This window comes from Emydura macquarii, unplaced genomic scaffold, assembly GCF_026122565.2.
Source record: "Emydura macquarii macquarii isolate MOO-44397 ecotype Brisbane River unplaced genomic scaffold, CSIRO-AGI_Emac_v2 contig_1300, whole genome shotgun sequence".
NCBI lineage: Eukaryota > Metazoa > Chordata > Testudines > Chelidae > Emydura > Emydura macquarii.
Genome location: NW_027131437.1, coordinates 754,736 through 779,565, shown reverse-complemented (window position 1 = coordinate 779,565; position 24,830 = coordinate 754,736). Strand labels below are relative to the sequence as shown.

The 24,830-nt window shown below is 42.1% G+C and overlaps 1 protein-coding gene across 4 annotated transcripts in view; it reads right to left on the bottom strand.

Moving 5' to 3' along the window:
* Positions 1–24,830, bottom strand: part of DTNB (dystrobrevin beta) — a 326,819-nt gene that overhangs the window by 200,242 nt on the left and 101,747 nt on the right. For all 4 annotated transcript variants that reach the window (XM_067550478.1, XM_067550479.1, XM_067550480.1 and 1 more), the window contains one exon: positions 5,615–5,739. In XM_067550478.1, the coding sequence (XP_067406579.1) occupies positions 5,615–5,739 (125 nt within the window). The remainder of the gene's footprint in view (positions 1–5,614; positions 5,740–24,830) is intronic.

The window sequence follows — 24,830 nt, the reverse complement described above, 5'->3', positions numbered from 1 at the left end:
AATATGGAGACCAGCTTGCACTTCATACAGATGAAGTCGCTTGTATCCTCTGGAGGAAAGAGCAACATGGCACATCCTGTGCAGGTCACAACAGCTGATCGCTCACTTTCCATACTATCTTTCCTTTAAGAGCCTCTTCAGATGTCGTATTTACTGCTCAGCAAAGCTGGAAGGTAAAACCCTGTGTGGGGTCTCCCCCAAGGTAATCTCCCAGGCAAACTCTCTCTGTTTGCTTCTCCTCTGTTCACAGCTCACTTGGTTCACAACTGGCTGCTTCTTATACGGCTGCTGGCTCAAAGCAGTTGCCCTGGCTCAAAGCCTCACTCTACAATGAACCAATCAAGGCTCGCCTGGAACAAAGCACTCTCAATTCACACTTTTCAAACAAACACACACACAGTCAAACTGTCAGTCTCTGTAACAAGCACCAGTCATACAAATGGTCTGTCCGGTACTCACCCCTCTAGCGCACAACATAGTCTCCCTTAAATGTACAGATATGCTCCAAGCAAAGGTTACTTTTTTCCTAGACCTCTTCCATTTCCGTTCTCCACTGCTGTAAACACCATTCCCCACCGTCAACTAGGTTCACAAACTAGGCACAATTTGTCTCCTCCTTCTCCTTCTTCTCTTCATACCAATGCAATCACCAAATGTTCCCCTGGTTTCCTCCATAACATACAAAAAATCTGGTCCTTCTCTTCCCATCTTCTCTTGAAATAAGATGCATTTTTAGCCTGTGACTGGTTCAGCCCTGAATTTCTTCTGAATGCTGTGAATGTATTCTGAATGACAAGGAAGCATTCCTGTGATGTATGCTATTGTTTACTAAGAATTTACCTGAAACCATCAATCTCATTATGTTTAGTTTTATGCTAACAGCACAAACATTGGCAAAGGTTACTACAGCAGCTGGAATTAAATGTCACATTGGCATACAATTATTTGTTTATTGTGGTTACTAATTACTTTTTTAATTTCCACTACAAAAACATCCATGTAAACTTAGATTATATCACATCACAAGATGAGGGTTCAATATTTCTGCAGATTTTAAATAGCGCCTACTTACCTTTTTATCTGTAAGACAGTCAATAAAATTATTTTGTTCAGATTTAAACATGTTGAAGTTCTGCAGTTAAGAAGTATTCATAAAAAAGATTACCCATTTTAATAAATGGCATTGGCAGGGGACTATGATTTAATATTTAATTTTTCATGTAATATTTTGTTCCAAAGTTTTTAGGTAGTAATTAACATTGTAAAGGGCTGCAGACTAGTTCACATTTGGCCAAAGATAGCTGGAAAATGACCACTGATGGACTAAGTCTTTAAAACCAGATTCAGACAAATCAGGAGGAAATAACTGGTCTTCACTACATGTCACTAGCAGAAGACTATGCTAGGAAGAGATTGCTCCATCCTCTGAGTACCTGGCTTCTAAATGCTAATCCACCAGTACCTCTGGTACCAAAGATCCTGACCAAGCTCAGGAAAAAAGGGATTTCTGTGGTCTTGACAATCCCATAATGACCAGAAAAGCTATAAGTTCTCAACCCTGCTGGAGATGGAGTGGGGTGACCCTGTGTCTGTAGCCTTCTTTTTTTGTAAATGGCCATCAGGAATGTTTTGTGGGACTGAACCAACTCCTACATCTGCAGAACTTCCTGATATTGCACCTTCTACTGCATGGTGTTATGCTGTTAATTGTCACAGACCAGGGTGGCCTAATTGTAAAAGGTTGGTCTGGTACTTTAGCTACTATCCATGATCCAAAGAATTAGTTTACTTTCTTGCTTCCTGATTGAGGGAACCGTAAAAGCCTATGAGGCCTGATTTGTCTTTGCAGAATGAAGAGGAGATGATTTTCAACAGCTAGGATGCTCTGCTAACGATAATAAGAGTTCTGATGGTCAGTACATTCCCCCCTCAAAAAACTATTAATCATGAAACAGACTGTGCCTGACCCTGTACAATTGTATGTGTATGGTGGGCAAGGAAGAACAGACAGAAGAGTTTCCCTCTATTTCTCATTGCATCTCACTATAAGGACCAGCCCAAATGCTGTTTGGCGCAGAAAACACTAGCCTCTTCAAAGGGAAAAGACAGGGCTGTACACAGTCATCCACCCCCTTGTACACATCAGCTGAGCCTGCATAACACCAGCAGAGGGCTACATATTGTACACTTTCAAAAGGTGAAGAACCTGCTATTCCAACAGAGCCCCAGAAAGAATTCTCACTGAGTAAGGGAATTTCGTTAGCAGCTATTGTGGCAGCACAACTCCTTCACACCCTCTCTACATTGTGAGCTGTGGCTACAGCCGCAGCCTGGACCTAAGTGCAAATGAATTATATATCTTTAAAAATAATATTTTTCATCATAGCATATACTCTCATCTATATGGACTAGTAGCAGTCATTATCTTTACATAGTGACATGAAACTATACTCCCTGAAGAAAATCTGGGAAGAAAATGCTTTTTAGCAATTTTCCTTGAATGTAGTGTTTTTATTTGTACTGTATTACAGTAGCAATTCAAGGCCTGAACCAAGATCAAGAGCTCATTGTATTCAGAATGGTAAGAATAAGAGACAGTCACTGTTCTGAAGAGCTGGCTGAAAACAGAAAAAGAGGCACTGAAAGGCAAAGTGACAAGGTCACATAGAAGGACAGTAGCAGAACTGGGAATCCAGGTCTCATGACATCCAGTCCAGTGTCCTCACCACTGGCTACACTATCCCTTGTCTAAAACTTATTTAGAGTTTCCCATATCACAAACTATACAAAAGAGAAGAAGTGTACAAACATAAGCAGTTTTGCAGGTTTCATAAAGGTTCAATAAGTGACTCTGAAGATTAGATTATTATTTAAATGGGGATGTACTCATTTGAATTAAAACATGATATTGCATATTATTATTTGATAAGAGCAAGAACAGACCAAATTAAATCATCTTTAAAGAGGATGATAATTAGTTGAAAAATGTGTTAACAGATATTGGTAGTAATTTAGACATCCACTTGAAGTGAAATTGAAATGGTTAAACATCCTTGAAATATTCAGTTGAGTTTCAATTAATAAATTACAGATCCTGGTCTTGGTTGTGAGGGTTTCCATCTGTGCTGTTCTACAGCATAAGATGCCATCCGACTGGCTGAGTAGTATTGGCACAGGTTTTGAGGGAATGGACTGCAGGGTCTGGCTGGAGTTAATGTAATGCAATAAATGAAGCTATCCAATGGTGAATGTGTTTTATATAAAGAAAGAAAGGGGAAATTCAACCATTAGTGTTACATAAGTTCTTGGCACAGATTCATTTCATCCATTAATCAATTAATGTCTCCCAGTAGAGGACAGAAATAATTCAATGTACTTGTTAATCCTTGCCATAGGCAAAACTTCCACTGGTAGTTTTGGAATTAGATTCTGAAACCTTTATTTACACAAACAGTCACATTAACTTGAAACTATTTGCATATATTTTTCTCATGCAGGGTCACTGAATAAGGCCTTCTTTCTGAAGAAGTTATACATGTTATAGTACTGATTTTTTTCTTGTAAAAGCTTGCTGATATCAAAATGGAAAAACTCATGAGAGAATTCAAAGAAGAAAATATGAACTGATATTGAGCCACAATGATCTTGGAATTATGTGAAAATTCAAACAATACAGATAGTAAGTATCACTTGCCATCAGATTGGGCAGCACCCCCACAGCAGCAAACCTAGCCTAAAAACTTAACAACTCAAGCAGTTGGTTTTCCACAACATGTCTCAGCCAGTCCATGTGGCTAACTATTCCTTCTAATATTATGGACAATTTAGTTCCTACTTGTTTTGTTAACCTGAGGAGTCATTAATTTAAGAGAACATACCACTTTTGACTCTGAAATGAACAGTAGCATTAATGGAAATTTTCTCTTTATGAACCCAATTTAACAGAGAAAAGTAGAACAATCATATCCCATTACATCAGATCCAACAACTCCTGCTGCATAGGATTAAAACTACTGTAAGCATGTGACTGTTCAATGATACAAAACCTGGAAAATAGTCATGTGGCCAAGAATGAATTAGTATAGCTCAAAAGTATGGCCTTTAGCAAGTTCAACAATAGACTACAGTATGTGTACAATATCGTTTCCTATTCCTACCCACAGTCATGTCAAGCTACAGTATCTTCTGGGTTCTTTATAAGAGGAGGACAGATCAGCATTCCACTATATTATAATTACCATCACTACTGTACTACGCTTACTTTTCCATTAATCTCTATTTTGACAGATTACTCTCCAGCTCTTCTTCAGTGATTGTCAAAACTATTAAAAGGGGATGACAAAAGGGCCAAACAATCAAAATCATATGGCATTAGTAAAAGTCAAAGTGGAACAGTTTAATATTAAACTTTCAAAGACCGAGACACTAAAATTCTGATATCCTGGTTTTCAGTTCAGAGACAATAACTAGAAGAGAAAATCTCTCAAGATGAATCTATCTTTCTGATAAAGACAAGTGAACACAGCAATGGTACTAACTTAATTCAGTCTTAAACCTGCAATGTTGGTGTCCTTACTGAACACTTTTGAAATCAGAGTCCTCAATTTTATTTAAATTATGTCCCCTAACTTTGCTTCTCTTCCCTTGTTTTGCTCTGAATTGTTTTGCTTCATTTTTGCCAACATGAAAAACCTGTGACTTTTGCAAAAGATAGTGTGGTATTAACCGTTGTCTCTTCAGAGGTCTGGCTTATTATATGTATATGCTGCCACAATTTCAGTTATCTCATGAATTCGGATTTTGATGTCCAGAACTGATGAGACAAAGAAGCAGAAATATCAGGTTGATCGCAGATCTGTAGAAATTGTAACAATATCACAATGGCTCTGGGGTAAAACTATTCTGCCAGCTTCACAATAAAGTCACATTGAAACCATAGAGAGAACACCACTGAACAGAAAAGCACAGGAGACCAATCAGTGAGACAAAAGTGAATACTTGTGAAGCCACAGTCCTCAGAATGCCACAGAAAGTTTTACATCAGACTCAGGATCAACCACCATCAACAGATACCTTAAATGTATTAATATGAACTCAGAAGTAATTACAGCCTTTAAATAACAGTTTTATTTATGCAATTTAATGTAAACAAAATAAATAAGATAGGACCTGATCTGACAAAGTTCTGAGTAGTTCAACTCCCATTCAAGCAAGTGAGAGCTGAAGATAGTATTTTGCAAAACTGAGTTCTTAATAAATAAGCATAGGTAAACCATAATAAAATATGTGGATAAAATCAGAAAATATATATTCTGTAAATAAACATACTCTTTACCTATCTACCTAACCTACGTGTCAGTCACTCTTCTGCTATCAGGATATTTATTTACTTATTTAACATTTTCCAAAGAACAAACTCATGTAAAATGAAAAATCTGTTTAAGGGGTCCTTTCTGACTATCAAAACTACATCTCTTAAAAACTCCATGATGAATCCAAATGGAACTAAAAAAACCCAAAATCTGTAGTCAAACACATCCACTAACAGCTAGTTTGGTATCAATTTAGTTTTAAGTTTTGATTAAATGAAAGATACATACAAATTCATACTCACACGATATGAGCAAGATCAAGTGGCTTCTCTGGCTGTTCAGGAAATACAGGATGAGGTGGTTCTCTAGTGGGTACACAACCAAGAGATTTACTAATTGCATGGCTCAGCTTCTTTGCAGGCGACTTCTGTTTTTTAAAGAAAGTGAAACAATGAGTAGATCAATCTCTGCAATGAAAGAGCACAGCAGTTTAAAAATATCGAACATCAGAAAATACAGAAAACCTTTGTTTAAATACCATGTCTAGCAGATTAGTACAAAGTTTTCATTTCATGCATCAAGTACAATTCAGATCTGGTAAACAGGGTGAATGGCTGAATTAATCTCCACATTCTTATTGAGCTGGAAGTTTGAAAGATGGTAGAGTCATTCATTAGACTGCTAAATTCAAGAAATATCCCAAATGTAAACTCTGACCTTTCCATCAGTGTCACACCAAAGGATCATCAGTCTTTGTCATGGTATTTCAGCTATTCAAATAGCCTTTTGAGATATAATTTTGAAATATGATGCACTCATCAGAAGCTGCCACCACCTCTCCCTTTAGAACACAGCAGGTGCTGCTTAAACAGAAGGGAAGAAACACTGAAGGATACTTAGCCAAGTCCATCACAAGGCGGACTACTCAACTATAAACAGCTACTATGTTCTTTGTTGTCTAAGGATTTATATCACACTCATGCATGGTAGCAAACCTGAGAGGAGTACTGTCAAGGATAGAAGCAAGCCACCTTGGCTTCACTCCAGAAAGACTGAAATGAAGCTGATAGGTATTACAAAGCATAAAAAAAGAACGGGCAGTGGTTTCAACAGAGGGCCCATGCATCTGGAAACCGATCCCATTGGTAGCTCATCAGGCTTGTGATAGACTGTGGTGGATATCAGGTGTACAGGAAAATGTCAATGTGTTTAACAAAATAGCCACTGCCATCTAACTAGAAGAGATAGCAGAGCCAGGGGCTAGTTGCTGGTGGACCTACCAGGGTAGGAGGAGACTTTTTGGGAGAGGAGATCCAGGAATGCAACCAAGGCCAACATACACAATTAGATCTGACCAGCACAGAGGCAGTGTACATTTAAAATTAACGTGGACTCCTGAGAGGCATAAATGATACATAACCTCCTAATCACTGAAAATGGGACTTGAGACATGTTTAAAGATTTAATCCAAGACACAGATGGAAGGACAAATGGAGAGACCAGCATAAAGTAAGGAGTGCTATGACAGTCCAAGATACACTGTGAGTATCTACTGAGAGCAATCACTTAGAGACTAATGAGAGATATTACGTCAGAATGAGAATATGGGAAATGGCTCCTCACCATACAGTAATTGCGGTTCTTTGAGATGATGCAGCCAGTGTGGATTCTACTGTAGGTTTATATGCACCTCATGTGGCTGAGACCAGAATGTGTTTGAACAGCAGCATCCATTGAGGATGCACATGAATCCTGTTACTCAGGGAGCTTCTATACAAAAGCAAAAAGAGTGACGTACCCTTGCACTTCAAAGGCTAATGTAGCCAATGACTGCAAAAATAGAACTAGAGGGCAGGTCATGGGATGTGCCCTCACTATAAAATCTTGAAGAACCACACTTACTGTAGGCTAGATAACTAGTCTTTCTTCAAATATGTGCCAGTGTGGAACTGGCTGCAGGTGACTAATAAACAGCATCCCCTCTGGATGTGGGAGTGAGAAGCTCCAGTTGTAACAGTCAAACAATGATTGTAGCACTCTCAAACTTGGAGTCTGTCCTGACTGCCATGTCAAGGGCATAAAGTTCCACAAAAGTCAGTGGGTTACTCCACATTACAGACTTGTAGATCTCAGAGACTGAAACATTCCTGAAGCAGGCAATAGATGCAGTCTGTGCCCTGAGTGTGCTTTGACTTTTGGAGGGAAAGGCTCACCAGCCAGCTGATAGCAGGTGGGATGCACTATGTGATCCACTTCGATACAGTCTGTGATGAGATGGCTTGGCCTTCAGATGGATCAGAAATTATCACAAACAGGTGGGGAGACAGCTGGAAAGGCTTGGTCTTATCCAGCAAAGACCTGGTTACATACAGGATGTGCAGTTTCTTCTCTCCTAGCATAGAGTGCAGATTTGGGAAAATAGGCAAGGTAACTGATTGGTTCAGGTGAAAATCCAAGACCACTTCAGAGACCACTTTGGGGTGTGGTTTCAATATCAAGCTTGTCCCTATGGAAGGACTTGTAAGCTAGTCTGACCACAACGGGTTCTTGGAGCTTGTTGACTTTCCATACTGACATGATGGCCACCAAAAACTGACTTGATGCTTAGGTGGTGTACTGAGCACTCCAAGCCCCTTTAATAGGGAGGCTCCATGAATTGTATGAGGACAATGCTGAGATATCACAAAGGAACTGGTTCTCTAACCAAATGCTAAATATAAAGGAGACCCTTAAGGAATTTCAAGATTGTTGGATATGAGAAGACAGAATGTGACTGTACCAGTAAGTGGCATGCCAATATTGCTGCTAGATGGACCTTGAGAGAGTTAATGCCAAGTCCAGCTGGTTTTAAGAGCAGCATATAATCAAGGATCTTTGGTATCAGTGCTTTTATCAGGTCCATATTGTTTTGAACAACTCATATGGAAAATCATTTTCATTTGGAGAAGTAAGTCTTCCTGAAGGAAGATCTTTTGCTTTAGATTAGTTTTCTAAACCTATTGGGAACAATCTTTGTCAGTAGTGCTCAACCAGCCAGCATCCAAGCTGTGAGGCACAGTGGCTCTGGATCTGTGTTCAAGACCTGATCTTGATTCTAGGATGCTGTGCACTGGCAGGTTGTAGATGTAGGGGAGGCTGCATGGTCATCTGTAGCAGATTTAGAAGCCAAAACTGCCTCAGCGAATAAGTGGTTATGAGGATGATTGTAGATTTGTCCTGCCTGATTGGATACAGGCCTGGGGGTCAGGGAAATCAGTGGGAAGGCATAGGAATCCTTAAGACCACCGAAAAAGAACAGCGTCTGGTAATGAGCCCAGGCTCATACCACCTCTGAACAGAAATTCATACATTTGGTGTTGCCTTCTGTAGCAAACAACTCTATCATGGGGGTTTCCTCACTGATAGATTATCAGCTCCATGATATACCATTTTCAATGACTATTTGGGATTGATCCCGGCATGCCTGCTTAAAAAGTCTGCTAGGTTGTTAATGACCCCGGGTACATGTACCACCAGCAAAGTTATTAGTGACCCCACTTCCAGAGCTGCTCGGTATACTGGCAGAGAGGGGATGATCAAGCACCTCCTTGTTTGTCTACACATTGCATCATGGACATGTTGTCCATCAAGATTTGTACTGTGCTGTTCCACAGAAAAGGCAGGAAAGCTATGCAGGCTAGTCTGATGGCTCTCCACTCCAGGACATTTATATGTAGCTTTAGGTAACCCTGAGACCATGCTCCTAGCATCTGCAGACAGTTCAAGTGGGTATCTCAGCCTGTCCCTGAAACATCTGTGGTAAGTGTGAGTCAGCGAAGGTGCAAAGAAGGGAACCCCCTTTCTATAAGTTCAGTGGGTCTGGCCACCAAGCGAGCTTCTGTAGGACTTGAAGAAGGAGCGTGACCCTCCTGTTCATGTGGTGTCTGGATGGGGAGAACATGGACCTCAGCCATAGCTGTAAGGACAGGAGATGCACTCTGGCAAGCAGCATCACATACCCACGTGCCAACATATGGCTTAAGATTCCCAGACGTGTACTAACAGTCACTGGTTCAACTTTACGTAATTTACCACTAACTGGAGAGAATCAGACTGGAATCTGTCTTCTAGTAGACAGGCTTGAGCCAATCAGGAGTTTTTTTCATAGCTCCTATGAATTCTATCATTTGAGATGGTGTGAGGGACAATTTCTTGTAGATCACAAGAAGTCCTAGTTGAGAGAACACAGCAAGGATGTATCCTAAAGCTGTTGCAGTCTTCTTTTGGGATGTGCGTTTAAACAGCCAATCTGTCAGGTACTGGTAGATGTGGATTCCCTGACTCATTAAATGTGCTGCCAGTACTGCTAGGTATATCATGACAGACTCTCAGTGCTGTTGAGAGTCTGAAGGGCAGAACCCTGTATTGCTAATGGTTGGGGCTCCACTGTGAATCTTTGGTAGTTTCCAGGGGCCAGATAGATAGCTATATGGAAGTATGCACTCTGCAAGTCGAGAGCAATAATGTATCTTGACCTTGAACAGATGCAATTATTTGTTGAGTCTTCTCAGGTCTATCATAGTGTAAAAATCTCCTTTCTTTTTCAAAATAAGGAAAAAACCTGGAGTAGAAGCATCTTCTTCAAGATCTCAGGAGATACCTCCCCTATAGCTCCTAGATGAAGCAATGAGGCCATTTCTGATTGCAATAGGCACTCATGAGAAAGGTCAGAAACAGGTGGGGAGACAGCTGAAAAGAGGAAGGGGGGGTACAGAGGAATTGGTTGGGGTAGTCATGGGAAATTATCTCCAACACACATCTGTTTGATGTTATGGTAGACTACACCTGGTGGAATGTGGAGAGGCAGCTTCTAAAGTAGTGCTCACTCAACTAAAGCTGATATGTTCCTGACCATCCCACCAAATTTGCTGGTGGGTTGAAGAAGCAGTATGCATTGCTGAGGAACAGGCGAGTTGGTGCCCTGTATTTCTTGGCTTGGTATTCAGGCTGTCCGTGATGGTAGGATAGCGTCTGTGACCTTGAGTAGGGTTGAGGAGGGTACGGGGCTGGGGTGTAAATCCCCAGGCAGTGAAGGGTGCTTTTGAGTCTTTCAGCAAGCACAGAGCATTGTCTATCTGATCAATAAACAGCTTCGTACCCAAAAGGACAAGTCCTCAATTGTGGCTTGTACCTCTCGGGATACCCAGTGGTTGACAGCTCAATGCTCTGTGCATTGTCACCCTGGTGGCCACCAACCTTGTTGTGGCGTCACAGGCATCCATCACCACCCATATCGCCACCTGGGCCAGCAGTTTATCTTCCTTAATTATGTCTCTCAGCTTTTCCGGGCTGTTGTGCAGGAGCTTTGCAAGGATGGGTGTCGCTCTGACCTATGTTAGGAAGTCATACTTGGCTAGTAAGGCCTGGCAGTTAGCCACATGCATATGTGGTGTAAGAGAAGAATACAACTTTCTGCAAAATATTTCAGGACATGTGGGGTCCTTTTCTTTGGGGTATTCTTGCTTAAAGTAGATTTTTCTTGTACCTGACGTGACTAAGGAGCCTGGGTTGGGGTGAGTACAGAAGTGTTCATATCCCAGTGGATGTACTTGTTGCCACTTCCATACTTGCTTCCTTGGGCTTTATAGTGGTCGGTGTCTGCCATAAGATCTTAGTTGGGTCAAGCTGTGCCTCCTTTATGGGAAGAGAGATCCTGGCTGGACCAGAAGCTGATAATATGTCAAACAGTTTGTGGAATTTCTCTGATATTATGGCTGCCTATCTCTAGAGTCTAGGCCCTCCTCATAAACAGCTTATGAAATGATATAAAGTCATCATGTGCCAGTACCAGTGCTCAGGATACTGTTTCATCAGGAGATTAAGATGAGAATCATTTGGTGGCAATACAGGGAGCTGGTTTTGCTCCACCCCTAAATCCAGTTGCCCCTGACACTGTGGCATGGGTAGTCAGAGATGCTGGTAGGGAGAGTGACCTCTTTGTCAACTGAGACAGCAACCAGATTTTTGACTCATAGTGTATGAGTAAGTTCAGTTCATCATGTGCTAGCTAGTCTAGTGTCAGTGCTGACAAGTTGTTGTTGGTAGAGTCCTGCAAGGGAAATGGGTCAGCCTTTCTGTAACATCAACAGCTGACCTCAGGGGAGAGGGTTCTCTACTCAAAAACAGAGAGAACATATGTTCCAGTGACAGTGAGAATTAGACCTACTTCGGGGTGGTGCTTACGTGTTTGGGGCTCTCAGAGCTGGTTTCTACCAGCTGGTGCTCTGGCACTGATGGCTGTATTCTAGTTTTCCTCTGGGCTCATTCTCCGTGTTTGGCATTGATACAGAGGTGTGCATCGCCACAGCAGTGATTAATACCGTCAGGGTCTCTTGCACCATAGACCACTCCTTCTTAGCCTTTGATGTTGTGTGGGGCCTGGTGGATTTATCTCCTGAAGCTTTGCATTGTCTGTCCTGATGGGAACACACTGGATTCTACCTGGAGTTCTCTGCCTCCGTGTTCGGGATGGCCCCTCTCAGCACCAGACTTTCACAATGAAGTTGTTAGTGCCCATTTTGATGTCACGGATGTTGGGGTAGGCTTCAGTGCCAGAGGAGTCTGTGTTGGTGCCTGGTACTTTCTTGGCACCATCTTCTCTGCACCAGTCTTTGGTATAGCTTGTGGCGCAGGCTTGTCCAGTAGCATGATCTTGGAGCATGTCTCCTCAGGATCTGAGAATGAAATGAATTGTTCCAGAAGATAAAGTTTCAGCCTCACATCTTGCGACTTATGTGTCCTAGTGAAGGATGACAGGTACACTGAGCATCTGCTTGGTATGTGTGGCTCTCCTAGAGAGAAGAAGCATCTAATGATTGGCGAAGTTACCACAGACAATAAAGGGGAAGGGGTGCAGAGCGGGATAAATAAAGAGCACGTCAGAGATCTTCTGACCAATTTGAATGAATTCAAATCAGCAGGGCCTGATGCTATTCACCCAAAGGTACTGAAGGAATTAGTTGAAGAAATCATGGCACCACTGGCAATAACGTTTACAAACTCATGGAGGACAAGAGAGATCCCAGAATAGTGCCCATCTTTAAAAAGGAGAAAAAGGAGGAGCCAAGGAACTATAGACCAGTCAACCTGATTTTGATACCAGGGAAGCTACTAGAGCAATGTATAAAATATTCAATTTGCGAATACCTGGAGGATGAAGGGGTGATCACTAGCAGCTAGCATGGATTTACCAAGAACAAATCATGCCAAATCAGCTTGATTTCCTTCTTTGACAGGGTAACTGGTTTGGTAGACAGGCGTAATGCAGTGACTTCAACAAGACTTATGACACAATCCCACATGATATTCTGATAAGTAAACTGGTTTGGCCAAAGCTAAGAACTAGTCAGTTGGACATTCACCAAAGTTGTCTCACTAACATGGGCAATAAGAGGAAACTGGCAGAGGGTTGCGCCACTCTGCCCTTATATCCTTGTATGGGAGCATAAGGAGGCACAAGGCAAAAATCATTGAAGTCATTTGTTCACTGTTTTAAGAACACTTCAAACCCCAGCCATTGCAACATATTTCAGCATAAGAGAATGAAAGAACTAAAATCCTTACTGTTACTATGATATTTCTAGGGAAAAAAATCCTCACCTTTTCTCCAGTAATGAGTTAGTTAAATAAATCCAGTGACATTGAGGGTATTTATTTCTGAATTAACAACATATTATTTAGTTTAAGGTAATGTTTTTGTGTATCAAATGTATTAAACCTGTAAAAAACAGGAGAACATAATTCCCATTTGTTTAAAGGAGTAAGGGGACCGTCTCTCTGACCAATACATTTTTTATAATATTGACCACTGTCCCCCAGTCCTTCCACTCATAAACATCCCTGAATTCTCAGGAATTGAGAGTCCCCTCCATTTCTCTCACTCATTTCCACAGATCCAGTAACCAACCCAAACACACCAAGAAATCTGTTATCAACACCACACAGTTGTCATGTAACATGCTCTGAGGAGAAACTCTAGGATACACTCCTTAACACACTGAAAACCATCTTCCTAAACAAGGACATTCCATTAGAGAAGTAGATCATATCATAGAACAGGCCACCCAAATAGCCCAAGAGAATCTCCTTCAATACAGAAAAAACCCTACAACCGCACATCTCTAGTTGTCACCTACCAACGCACAGTGGAACCCACATGGGGTATCATTAAACAATTACTACCCATACTCGGTAGGGATCTCATCCTGAAAGCAACCTCTTCCGAACCCCCTCTTCTAGCCCCCATACTTGCCAAGCTCATCATCAGAAGCAAGCTCTCCATAGACGAGGACACACCAACTGAAAGTGGCACCAGACCCTGCCAGAACAATGGATGCAAAACCTGCAGATCATATCTCCATTGCTATGATCAGTACCCCCCACAACACACCTTTTAAAGATCCCTATCACTACATGTGGTATATCTCATCTAGTGTACTAAATACCTCAAGGACAGCTATGTGGGCGAAACCAGACAATCACTACACTTTTGAATGAACTCACACAGAAAAATGATAAAAGACAGAAACACCATATCACCCACGAGTGAACGCTTTCCACAGAATGATCACTCTATATCTGACCTCTCTGTCCTCGTTCTCAAAGAAAACCTGCACAACACCTTCAGAAGATGAGCCTGTGAACTTAAATTCATAACTGTGAGACATTAAAAATGATGGACTTAATAAAAACTGGATTTATAGCTTATTGCAAAAATCTGTAACCTCCTAACCCCCCCCTTTTGTCCTATGACTGAAGAGGTGTCAATGGGCCACTTCACCTTGAATGGTCTCCTAGAATGTGTGTTAACTATTTTTGCTAAACAATCTGTTCCACCTGGTATTTAGCTGTGACACTCTGAGGTCAGGTCTACACTATCGATCTATACTGGCATAACTACATCACTCAGGGGTGTGAAAAATCCACACCCCTGAGCAATACAATTATACCGACCTAACCCCCTGTGTAGACAGCGCTATGTTGATGGGAGAGCTTCTGCTGCCAACATAGCTACCACCTCTCAGGGAGGTGGATTAACTATACAGATAGGAGAAGCTCTCCCATTGGCGTAGTAGCATATTCACCGGTGCAGCTGAGAAGCTGTAACACTATATGTGAAGACAAGCCCTGAGTATGTTTCCCAAACCTGAAGAAGAGCAATGTGTCACTAGAAAGCTTGTCTCTTTCACCAAAAGAAGTTGGTCCAAACCAGGGATTACCTCACCCACCTTGTCTCTCTAATATGCTAGGACCAACACGGCTGCAACGCTGCAAACATACTTCACACAAGGTCTGTCACAGCTCCTGTATTTATTTGTGTACGGACACAGTTTGCCCTCTGCTGGGGAAACCAACTATTTAAAATGATACTGAATGGCCCTCTTCACTTGGGTTTCAGGGCATTTAGCCAATATTGTTACAGTTAAGAGATTTATGGAATGATTTGCGAGTCACCTTTAAAACACATTATATTGGACAACAGGTGAGTTAATAATATGAAAAGAAGCATTTCTGAGAGAGAAAAATACCCATAGGACCCGATTTGCAGCTACAAGAAGTCCAGCATAGGCAAACTCTAAATTATTTAGGACAGAAAGCTCCTCAGGACAGGGGCTATCTTCTTATGTGTTTGTACGATGACTAATACAATGGGGCCCTCATCAGGGCCCAAGGCACTACCATAATACAAATAAATAACTAAATTTATTTTTAGTTATATTATTAATGGATTCTCAGAGACTGTTGCATTAGAATGCTTTATGAATAATAAATATTCTATTCTTCTTCTTCTGAAATAGAAAGTGTTCTAGAAACAACAGAGCATAGCTGCACTGGAAAAGAGGTTTTGAAAGCTACAGCTTTTTAGCTGGCTTTAGCAATCTCAGAAATTGTTCTTCTGAAATGCATTGCTGACATAGAATATACTCATCACAAAGGGGTAACCCATTGACTACCTCACTGCTGTAGGTTCAAACAGCTTTTTTTTTTTTTTTAAAACAACATTACCCATGTTTAAAATAAATTTTGCTAATGTCAATGGCCTGATTTTCAGACATGCTGAGTACCCACAACTAACAGGCCCCAACAACAACAAAAATCAAAATATTCCAGAAGTATGTTCATAAGAAAAGACCTTGAAATTGTAATTAAGTAACATATTATTCAGCTAAGCATAACCATGAATTTATTTCTTCATTAATGGAATTTTTCCTTATAAAAAATACTGCAAACATTTCTACCTGAACTTGCATATTTGTAATATGCAGTTCCACTAAATCCTGCATAAACTCATGGGGGCACATTATACTTTCAAAAGAAGAAAGACAGAAGAGCCCTTAAAAGTATTTATTGACTCACAATCCCAATTTTGGAAATTTTTACATGTCAGATATAAGAACAATATAGCCACAAAGAGTTAAATTTCTAGAATTCCAAAAGTAACTTATAAAAACATAATAAAAAATGTAAGCAGGAGTGAGAATAAGCACAACTTAAAGCACGTTTCCCCCCTTTTATTTTAAAATTAATAAAAGCAATGCATATTGCATTTACAATAGTAATATTTACACCATGTTGCTATGTTGGACTGAACAGTAGAACAAGAATACAGTAAGTGAGTTTTATAGCAGTTGGGCAGTAGCCTTAACTACATTAAGCTATACTTTCTTAGATGTCATAACGAATGGTTGTTTACTCTAAAATAACTTTGATTCTTCAAGATGTGCTGTACACACAGTTTCCACTCTTAGTGTGCATGTGCCTCATGTGCACAAATCAGATTTTTTTTGCTAGCAGTGTTTATTGGGACCTGGGGCTGTGGCTCTGCCTTAGGTACCCTCCCCTTCCCTTCCTCCAGACAAAAAGGGTGGAGTGGGCCCAATCACCCCTCAGTTCCATTACCCTTATAAAATCCAAGTTTTATAGAACTCCATAGTAGCAATGAGGAGGGTGAGTCAAGGATTCTGTGGACAACGCATCTCAAAGAACCACAATTACTATTGGATAGGCAACCATTCTTTCTTCGAGTGATTGTCCACATGGATTCCATTCTCGGTGACTAAGAAACAGTTGCCTATTTGCTTCGAGATGAGTACATGGAGTCCTATTTGACTAATGATTATAGGACAGCCCTACTAAAATTGTCATAATACTAAGAACACTAACATTAAATAACTAAGCGAAGTTAATCACACAATGCGCAAAGAGAAGCAGACGTCAAGCAGACCAAAATTTCAGTCTTGCAGCTACAGGCAGTAAGAAGGAACTGAGGGGTGACTAGGCTCACTCAGGTGGCAGAGCATGAGGGCATTTCAGGCAAAGCCCCAACAGTCACTGCTAGCTAAAAAGAATCCCATGTCACATGCACGATCACTGAGACTGTAATCTGTGTAGATGATCACTCAAAGACTCCCCCATTGATACGGCATCAGAAAAATGCATCGGGTTATTTAATGCTTTTAGTGTTGTTGAAGCCATGTTGGTCCCATGACATGAGAGAGATAAGATCGGTGTGGTAATATCTTTTATTGAACCAACTTCTGTTCATGGAAATGAAAAAATTTGAGCTTTACAGAGTTCGTCTCCAGGTCCTGACACTAGTTTCATTCTTCAGATCTGAAGAAGAGCTGTCTGGAGCTCAAAAGCTTGTCCCTTCCACCAACAGAAGTTGGTCCAATAAAAGATATTACCTGACGCACTTTGTCTTCCTCACTTTATTAAAACATTCAGACATGGCACGAGAACTTTGCAACAGCTCAAAAACCATTAGAGTGGAACATGAGTCAGGAACAAAATCACTGTAGACCAATTATGGCTGCTGTTTTAAATACACCTGTGAAGAGAGGAGGGATGGTCTTATGCTTGTGAACTCTGATTATTTCTCAAGTGCTTTCAGATTCCCAAAGGGAAAGTACTAGAGAAGTGAAAAATATTATTAAAACACTTTACATTAGTGCAATAGCTATGTTGCAAACTAAGGGACCATTTGATACTCTAGTCTCTGCTTCTAGTATACAATCCTCCTTTCTGAAGGTATTCCAATATTAATAACAAACAAAATGTCAGGTCAAATTCTGTACCCAGTTCATAGTCAAAGTAAACTGGTTGTGAGTTAATGATTCTGAGCTGGATTTTCAATGGAGCCACTCTGCAGTCACTAAATGAAGCCTCAACTAATCTGAAGTATCACTAATCCACTCGTCTGACCTCTACCTCTACTGCGGTTCAATGGTGTAGTGTGAAGGGTTTTGGTTTTATGTAACATTGGTCCATTTTATGTAACATAGGTCCAGACTCTGTGGAGAGAGGGGGGAAACTGTATAGTTTGGATGGCCTCCACTTCAGTAGAAGGGGGACCAATCTCCTTTTGGACAAACTGGCTAGGAGAGTCAGAAGGTGATTAGCAAATGGGAAGGATAAAAAGAGGGAAAATATGAGCACTCAGCACAAAATCGAGATGTTGAGAACAGAATTAATCAAGGAACCCAAAGGACATGAAAAAAATAAATTTTTGAATTGCCTATATACCAATGCTAGGAGCCTGGGGAACAAACAAAAGGAATTGGAAAATTCTCATTTATGAGCATAAATTTAATCTAGTTAGTATTACTGAAATCTGGTGGAATGAGCCACACTATTGCTTCCCAGTTCAATGTTACATGGAGAGAGAAAAGAGCATTATGTCTGGCAATATGAAATTGCAGAGATATTGTAGAATATATTTTCCTACCTAAAAGGTTGAACATTTTGGCATCTTTGTCCTTAGGGGTAGCCTTAGCCTTGCCCTGTCACCGCTTCAGATTTAGTGCAGCCACCACCAATGACCCCCACAATGTGGGTTATAAATAAACCTGCTCAATCTCCTGAGGTGTAACTTGGTATTTCCATTCTGTTCTCTTGGCAACTGGTAGAATGGGGGAAGGGGTTTGCCGGATTGTTTTTCTCTAGCTGCATAACAATATCATTTATGGGCAAGTCACCATTCCCTGTTGTAGTGGGCTGGAAAATATTGATCAATTTCTGGGTATTCTTCTCCACCAGTTCCACTTGAATACCCAGAGAGGTTGCCATTCTTCTGAGGAGCTCTTGAGGCATCCTGACATCATCTAGTACTGGAAAGGAGCCCTCCAGTACCAGGGTTTTGTCAGGCGATGAGCAGTATGTGATCCAATGCTTGGAAGTTGAAACTAGACAAATTCAGAAGGGAAATAAGGCATAAATTTTTAAAGGGGAGAGTTATTAATTATCATTAAAATTATCCATCATTAAAATTTTTTAAATAAAGATTGGATGTTTTTTAAAAAGATTTGCTCTAGAAATTATTTTGGAGAAGTTCAATGGCCTATGCTATACAGGAGGTCAGACTAGAGGATAACAATGGTCCCTTCTGGTCTTAAAATCTATGCATCTGTGCAGGGGAGACAAGGGAAAAGGATCCCTAGGCTACTTTTGCAGTATGTGGATGGATTGAAGATCCACGATAGGATGAGTCAAAAATCTAGCCTTGAGGACTGAATGGTTGATTGGTACCAACCATCACTGATCTGTCACTACCAACAAGTGAAGGCTCCCTCCTGAAAGATCTACTTGTATGAGGAACTGGTGAAGTATATCTGGATGCTGGAGTTATACCCCTACACATCAAACAGGGGTGCTGGTGGGCTAGTACGTTACTGGAACCCTGGCCTGACTAGTCCAAGCATCCCAATCTCTAGCTTAAGTCCTCTTAGAACTGCTCCAATGAGTATGGGAATAGCAGGAAGCTATAGACTTTCAATATCAGATCCTACCTCGGAGTCTGATGAGGAATCAGAAAATTCCAAGAGCCAAGATGGCACAGTACTAGAAGGGGTCTGTGGTGAACGCAATTTGGATCTGTCTCATAGTTGTGGAACATGAAAGGCTTCTTAGCTGCTGGTAGCATGCATCATGGAGAAGCATCTTTGCTACATCTTCATGGAGGTAGTGCAGAAGACGAGGCAGAGGTTGGCACTGTGGCCAGGAGAGAGTGCTCAACTAGAGTGTTCTGGTGTCAATGGTCTTGACTGCTGCACAAAACCCAGACAAAAGTCCTCAGCCTGCAGCAAAGAGGAGGGTGGTTCTGAGATAGAGAACTGGCTAGAGCATAGGGCTCAATGAGTAGTGATCAATGGCTCCAGGTCTAGCTGGCAGCTGGTCACAAGCGGAGTGCCCCAGGGGTCGGTCCTCGGGCCGGTTTTGTTCAACATCTTCATTAACGACCTGGAGGATGGGGTAGATTGCGCCCACAGCAAGTTTGCAGATGACACTAAGCTGAGGGGAGTGGTAGATACCCTGGAAGGTAAGGATAGGATACAGAAGGACCTAAACAAACTGGAGGATTGGGCCAAAAGAAATCTAATGAGGTTCAACAAGGACAAGTGCAGAGTCCTGCACTTAGGACGGAAGAATCCCATGCACAGCTATAGACTGGGGACCGACAAGCTAGGCAGCAGTTCTGCAGAAAAGGACCTGGGGGTAACACTGGATAAGAAGCTGGATACGAGTCAGCAGTGTGCCCCAGTTGCCAAGAAGGCTAATAGCATATTGGGCTGCATTAGTAGGAGCATTGCCGGGAAGTGATTATTCCCCTCTATTCGGCATTGGTGAGGCCGCATTTGGAGTATTGTGTCCAGTTTTGGGCCCCCCACTACAGAAAGGATATGGACAAGTTGGAGAGAGTCCACTGGAGGGCAACAAAAATGATTAGGGGGCTGGAGCACAAGACTTACAAGGAGAGGCTGAGGAAACTAGGCTTGTTTAGTCTGCAGAAGAGACGAATGAGGGGGGATTTGATAGCAATCTTTAACTACCTGAAAGGGGTTTCCAGGGAGGATGGAGCTAGGCTGTTCTCAGTGGTGGCAGATGACAGAACAAGGAGCAATGGTCTCAAGTTGCAGGGCAGGAGGTCTAGGTTGGACATTAGGAAAAAGTTTTTCACTAGGAGGGTGGTGAAGCACTGGAATGGGTTACCTAGGGAGGTGGTGGAATCTCCATCCTTGGAGGGTTTTTAAGCTGCTGCTTGATAAAACCCTCACTGGGATTATTTAGCTGAGGTTAGTCCTGCTTTGAGCAGGGGGTTGGACTAGATACCTCCTGAGGTCCCTTCCAACTCTATGATTCTATGAGAGGCACAGCAAGTCACTGGCTGTGGCATAGGTCTCTGGTGGGCTCGGACCCACATGAATCAATGATGACTGCTGTGTTGCAGAAGACGAAGTAGCCAGTCTCACCAGTCCCTTAGAGGTTACTGGAGTTGATGGCTCAGTTCTGTCTGTATGAGCTAGTATTGGAAAGCAGGAAGCCAACCAGACCAACCTTGTGTGGAGGAACCCAAGACTCTGATGGAACCAGATACTAATTTTTTCTTATGTTTCTGAGGTTCAGACTGTTCAGAAGACCTTGATGTGACATTCTCCATGTTCACCACTTTTATAAGGTTATGATATATTTTGTACAAAGTAAGCTTTGTGAAGTATCATTTGAAAACCCATAATCTGCTGAATATTATCCTGCTGAAAAGTGTGTAAATCACTGCATGTCAAATTATGACATTTTGCTGTATGATTGTTACTAAATGATGTTGTAGTTCTGGGTAATGCCCACAAACTATTTTCTCAGAAACAAAGGCACACTAGCATGCCAGCAAGATGCTAAAAAGCCATCAACTATTTAACTGTCCATTCACCAGCAAGGGAGAAGGTATAAACAAGAAATTTACATTGCATCACAGGAACATTTCAACCCTCAAATCAAGAACGGACTGCATGTCATCATGACTCAGCAAGGATGTTTCTAGCACAAGAAATTGAGTTATAAAGTGAACAAAAACACTTGACTTCTCCTCTTCTCCTTCCATCTCTCTGCTTATGACAACAACTCTCAAAGAACTGAACAAAAGGGGGTATGGAAAAAGAAGCAGCCTGTGAAATGCATTTCAGCTTATGGTGAGACAACTCTTTTTCTTGTAAATCTATCATCCTTGGTAAAGTTTAGGAATTAGCTAGTTATCTTTTTTTTCTTTTGTAACCAATCCTGAGATTTATATGCTTCTACACTTGCAATCACTTAAAATCTATCTTTCTCTAGTTAATAAACTTGTTTTATTGTTTTATCTGAACTAGTGTAGTTTGGTTTGTGTTTGGGAATCTTTACTTAGGTTAACAAGGCTGATGCATGATCATTACTCACTGTTGGAATGATAAACTATCTTTGAGCTTGTACTATCCAGGGGGCTACTGAGCAGTGCAGGATGCACATTTCTGGGGAACAAGGCTGGACTGAAGAATATGTGAGTGTCACCTGAGATATGAAGCCCAGTATGACGGGCCAGGGCCTGAGGCCTGAGCCTGAGGCTTGAGCTAAGGCAGCAGTTAAGCCCGGTTATTATAAAACAAAGTTAGCAGAAATCAGAAATCACAAGAACAGAGCTGGCATTGCTGAAATACACATTCCTAAAGAAATGCTGGGCACAGAACATGCAAGCCACATGCCAGAACATCCTGACGCCAGGAATGGTACAAGTTTATTCCTCAAAGATAACAAGGACATACTGCTCCCTCGAAGATTAAGATAACAATATGATAAAGATGTTTTGATTAAACCACCTTGAACAAAGTAAAGGGTGGTATTTTGCCATGTCAGAGGGTGGCAACTACACACGTCAAAAAGGCAATATAAAACTTGTGTGTATTAGTGTACAAAAGAGGGTCTCAAAGGGTATGTCTTTGTCTGGCCGAGTAAGGAACGGAAAGTCCCGCCGTTTACTGAGCTGATCCACTGTCACAGGCATACATGTAATAAGTGTACTTGTAGCACATATAGGTGTTTTTTACTGTGCTTCATCGGCAATAAACCTAGCTAGTGCCTCCATTATTGAAATGGATCTCTGGTCTTATTCAATCATGGTTTGCTGTATCTGATATCAGCGCAGAGCTGGGACAGTATACACACTGGGAGAACACAGACGCAGCCTACACCTGACAACGCCCTGTATGTAATTCATGTATGGCTGAGAAAACATTCATGTAACATAAACTGGGAGGATCTCCCAGGACAGTCCCAAGGATTTTAGCCAGGAGCACCTATGCATTCAGATGGCCGAGGCCATGGCTCTGCCCGCCAAATCTGCTGCATCCAAAGACTCCTACAGTGTTGTTCTGGCCACTGTAATATCCTTCTCTAGGATGGTGTTAAAGTCCAGCGCGTGGTCCTGGGGCAAAGCGTCTGCAAAGCGCCTGAGAGAGTCCCAGAGATTGAAATTGTACCTAACTAGGAGAGCCTGCTGATTGGCAATGCAAAACTCCTGGCTTGCCATTGAATAAACTTTTCTCCCGAACAAGTCCAATTTCTTATTGTCCTTATTCTTGGGCATGGAGCCGGGCTGTCCCTGCCTATCCTGCTGGTTGGCATTATCTACACCAGGGTACCAGGAAAAGGGTGGGTGAATAGGTACTCAAACCCTTTAGCTGGAACATAATATTTCTTTACGGACCCCTTAGTGGCTGGAGCCTCTGATGAAGGGGTCTGCCATAGGGCCTTCACTTCTTTAATACCCCCTCATGCACGGGGAGGGCAACCTAGGCTGGAGCAGCTGCTATCAGAACATTAAAAAGACTGTCTGATGACTCTTTTAGCTCTTCTACCTCTAACCCCAAGTTGGAGGCCACCCTCATGAGAAGTTCTTGGGGCACCCTGAAATCATCCAGAAGCTCCGATGGTCCCTGGGTGACTGCCTCATCTGGGAAAGAGGAGGAGGACCGGCGGGGTGTGGTGGGTGGTGGTATCCCTTCCCGCTGATGAGGGGCCCCAACAGAGGTTCCTTCCTGGGGGTCCGAGTCATCGTTGGAGGCCGAACAATGGCTCCTTTCTGTCACCAGTGGTGAGGACTGCACCCCAGACGATCTATATAACAGGGGGCCCAGCCCCACTGGAAACCCCCAAGACGGCCACTGGGGTGGCCACTGCCCCTGAGGCCATCCTGGGGCTGCCTGAGCAGGGAGATGCTCTAGCATCTTTTGCTGGTAACGGTGACTTGCCCGATGGCCATCCTCCTGAGAGGACGCCGACTCACTGTCAGATGACCACGGTGGGGCTGCATCGGAGGCTTTCTTTGGACATGCAGGGCAGCAGCCTTGCTCTGTGCATTGCTTTCGCTGTTTCTTCCTTGACGAAGAGGAAGAGGTCTGGTGCTGAGGAGGAGCTGGTGCCGATGGCGCGCTCTGCGTCGACGCCACACTCGGTACCAAGGCACAGCGAGTTGGTTCAGAGGCCTGTCTGAGCGCTGCCTCCATTAGTAAGGCTTTCAAGCAGATCTCCCTGGCCTTTAGAGTTCGAGGTCTGAAAGCCTTACAGATCTTACATTTATCCTTGCAGTGAACTTCTCCCAGCCCTTTAGGCAACTATCATGAGGGTCGCTCAATGGAAAAGCCTTTCCTTGGGAGGTTCAAGGTTTGAAGCCCGGTGACCAGGGCATGCCCCACTCCCGACAAAAGCCCCAGCTGGGACTATTCCTAACTAACTACCACTATTAACAACACTTAAGGTCTAATCTACCTAACTAAGACAAACAGCAAACGATTAAGAAGTAACAAAAGGGATTGAGACCACTTGTGATGCAAGTTGTAGCAGTTCCAGCAACCATCACAGGTGGAAAGAAGGAACTGAGGGGGCATACGGCTGGCAGTGCCTCATATACCGCCGCATGTGTGGGGCTCCACGGAACGCCGGAACTGGCCCTACGAGTACTGCTAAAGGGGAAAAAAGTTCCGGTAACCGTGCACGGAGGCACGCACACACCTACAATGGAATCAACATGAGCAAGCACTCGAAGAAGAACACATATTGTTTGCTTGTGCCCAGTTTACCAAGTGAACCAGATCACTCTGAATCAGTGACCTATTCTCTTCATTATTTATCACTACCCCAATTTTTGTGTCATCTCCAAACTTTATTAGTTATGTTTTTATGTTTTCTTCCAGGTCATTGATAAAGATGTTAAATAGCATAGGGACAAAGAACCGATCCCTATGGGACCCCATTACAAACACATTTACTCGATGGAGATTCTCCGTCTACAGTTACATTTGAGACCTAAAAGTTATCCAGTTTTTAATCCATTTAGTATGTGCCATGTTAATTATACAGCATTCTAATTTTTTAATCAAGATGTTGTTCGGTATCAAGTCAAACATCTTACAGAAATCTAAGTATATTAAGTGAACACTCTTACCTTTAACAACCAAACTTGTAACCTTGTCAAAAAAAGGTATCAAGTCAGTCTAACAGATCTATTTTCCAAAAACCCATATGCCTTTTTCTTCTAAATTAGAGAGTCATATACTATCAGAAATCTCTTCCCCATGCATAGGTACTTGCAGACCATGATCAAGTCATTCTCAACCTTCTCTTGGATAAATTAAACAGATTTAGTGTCTTAAATCCCTCGCTACAAGGCCTGCGTGA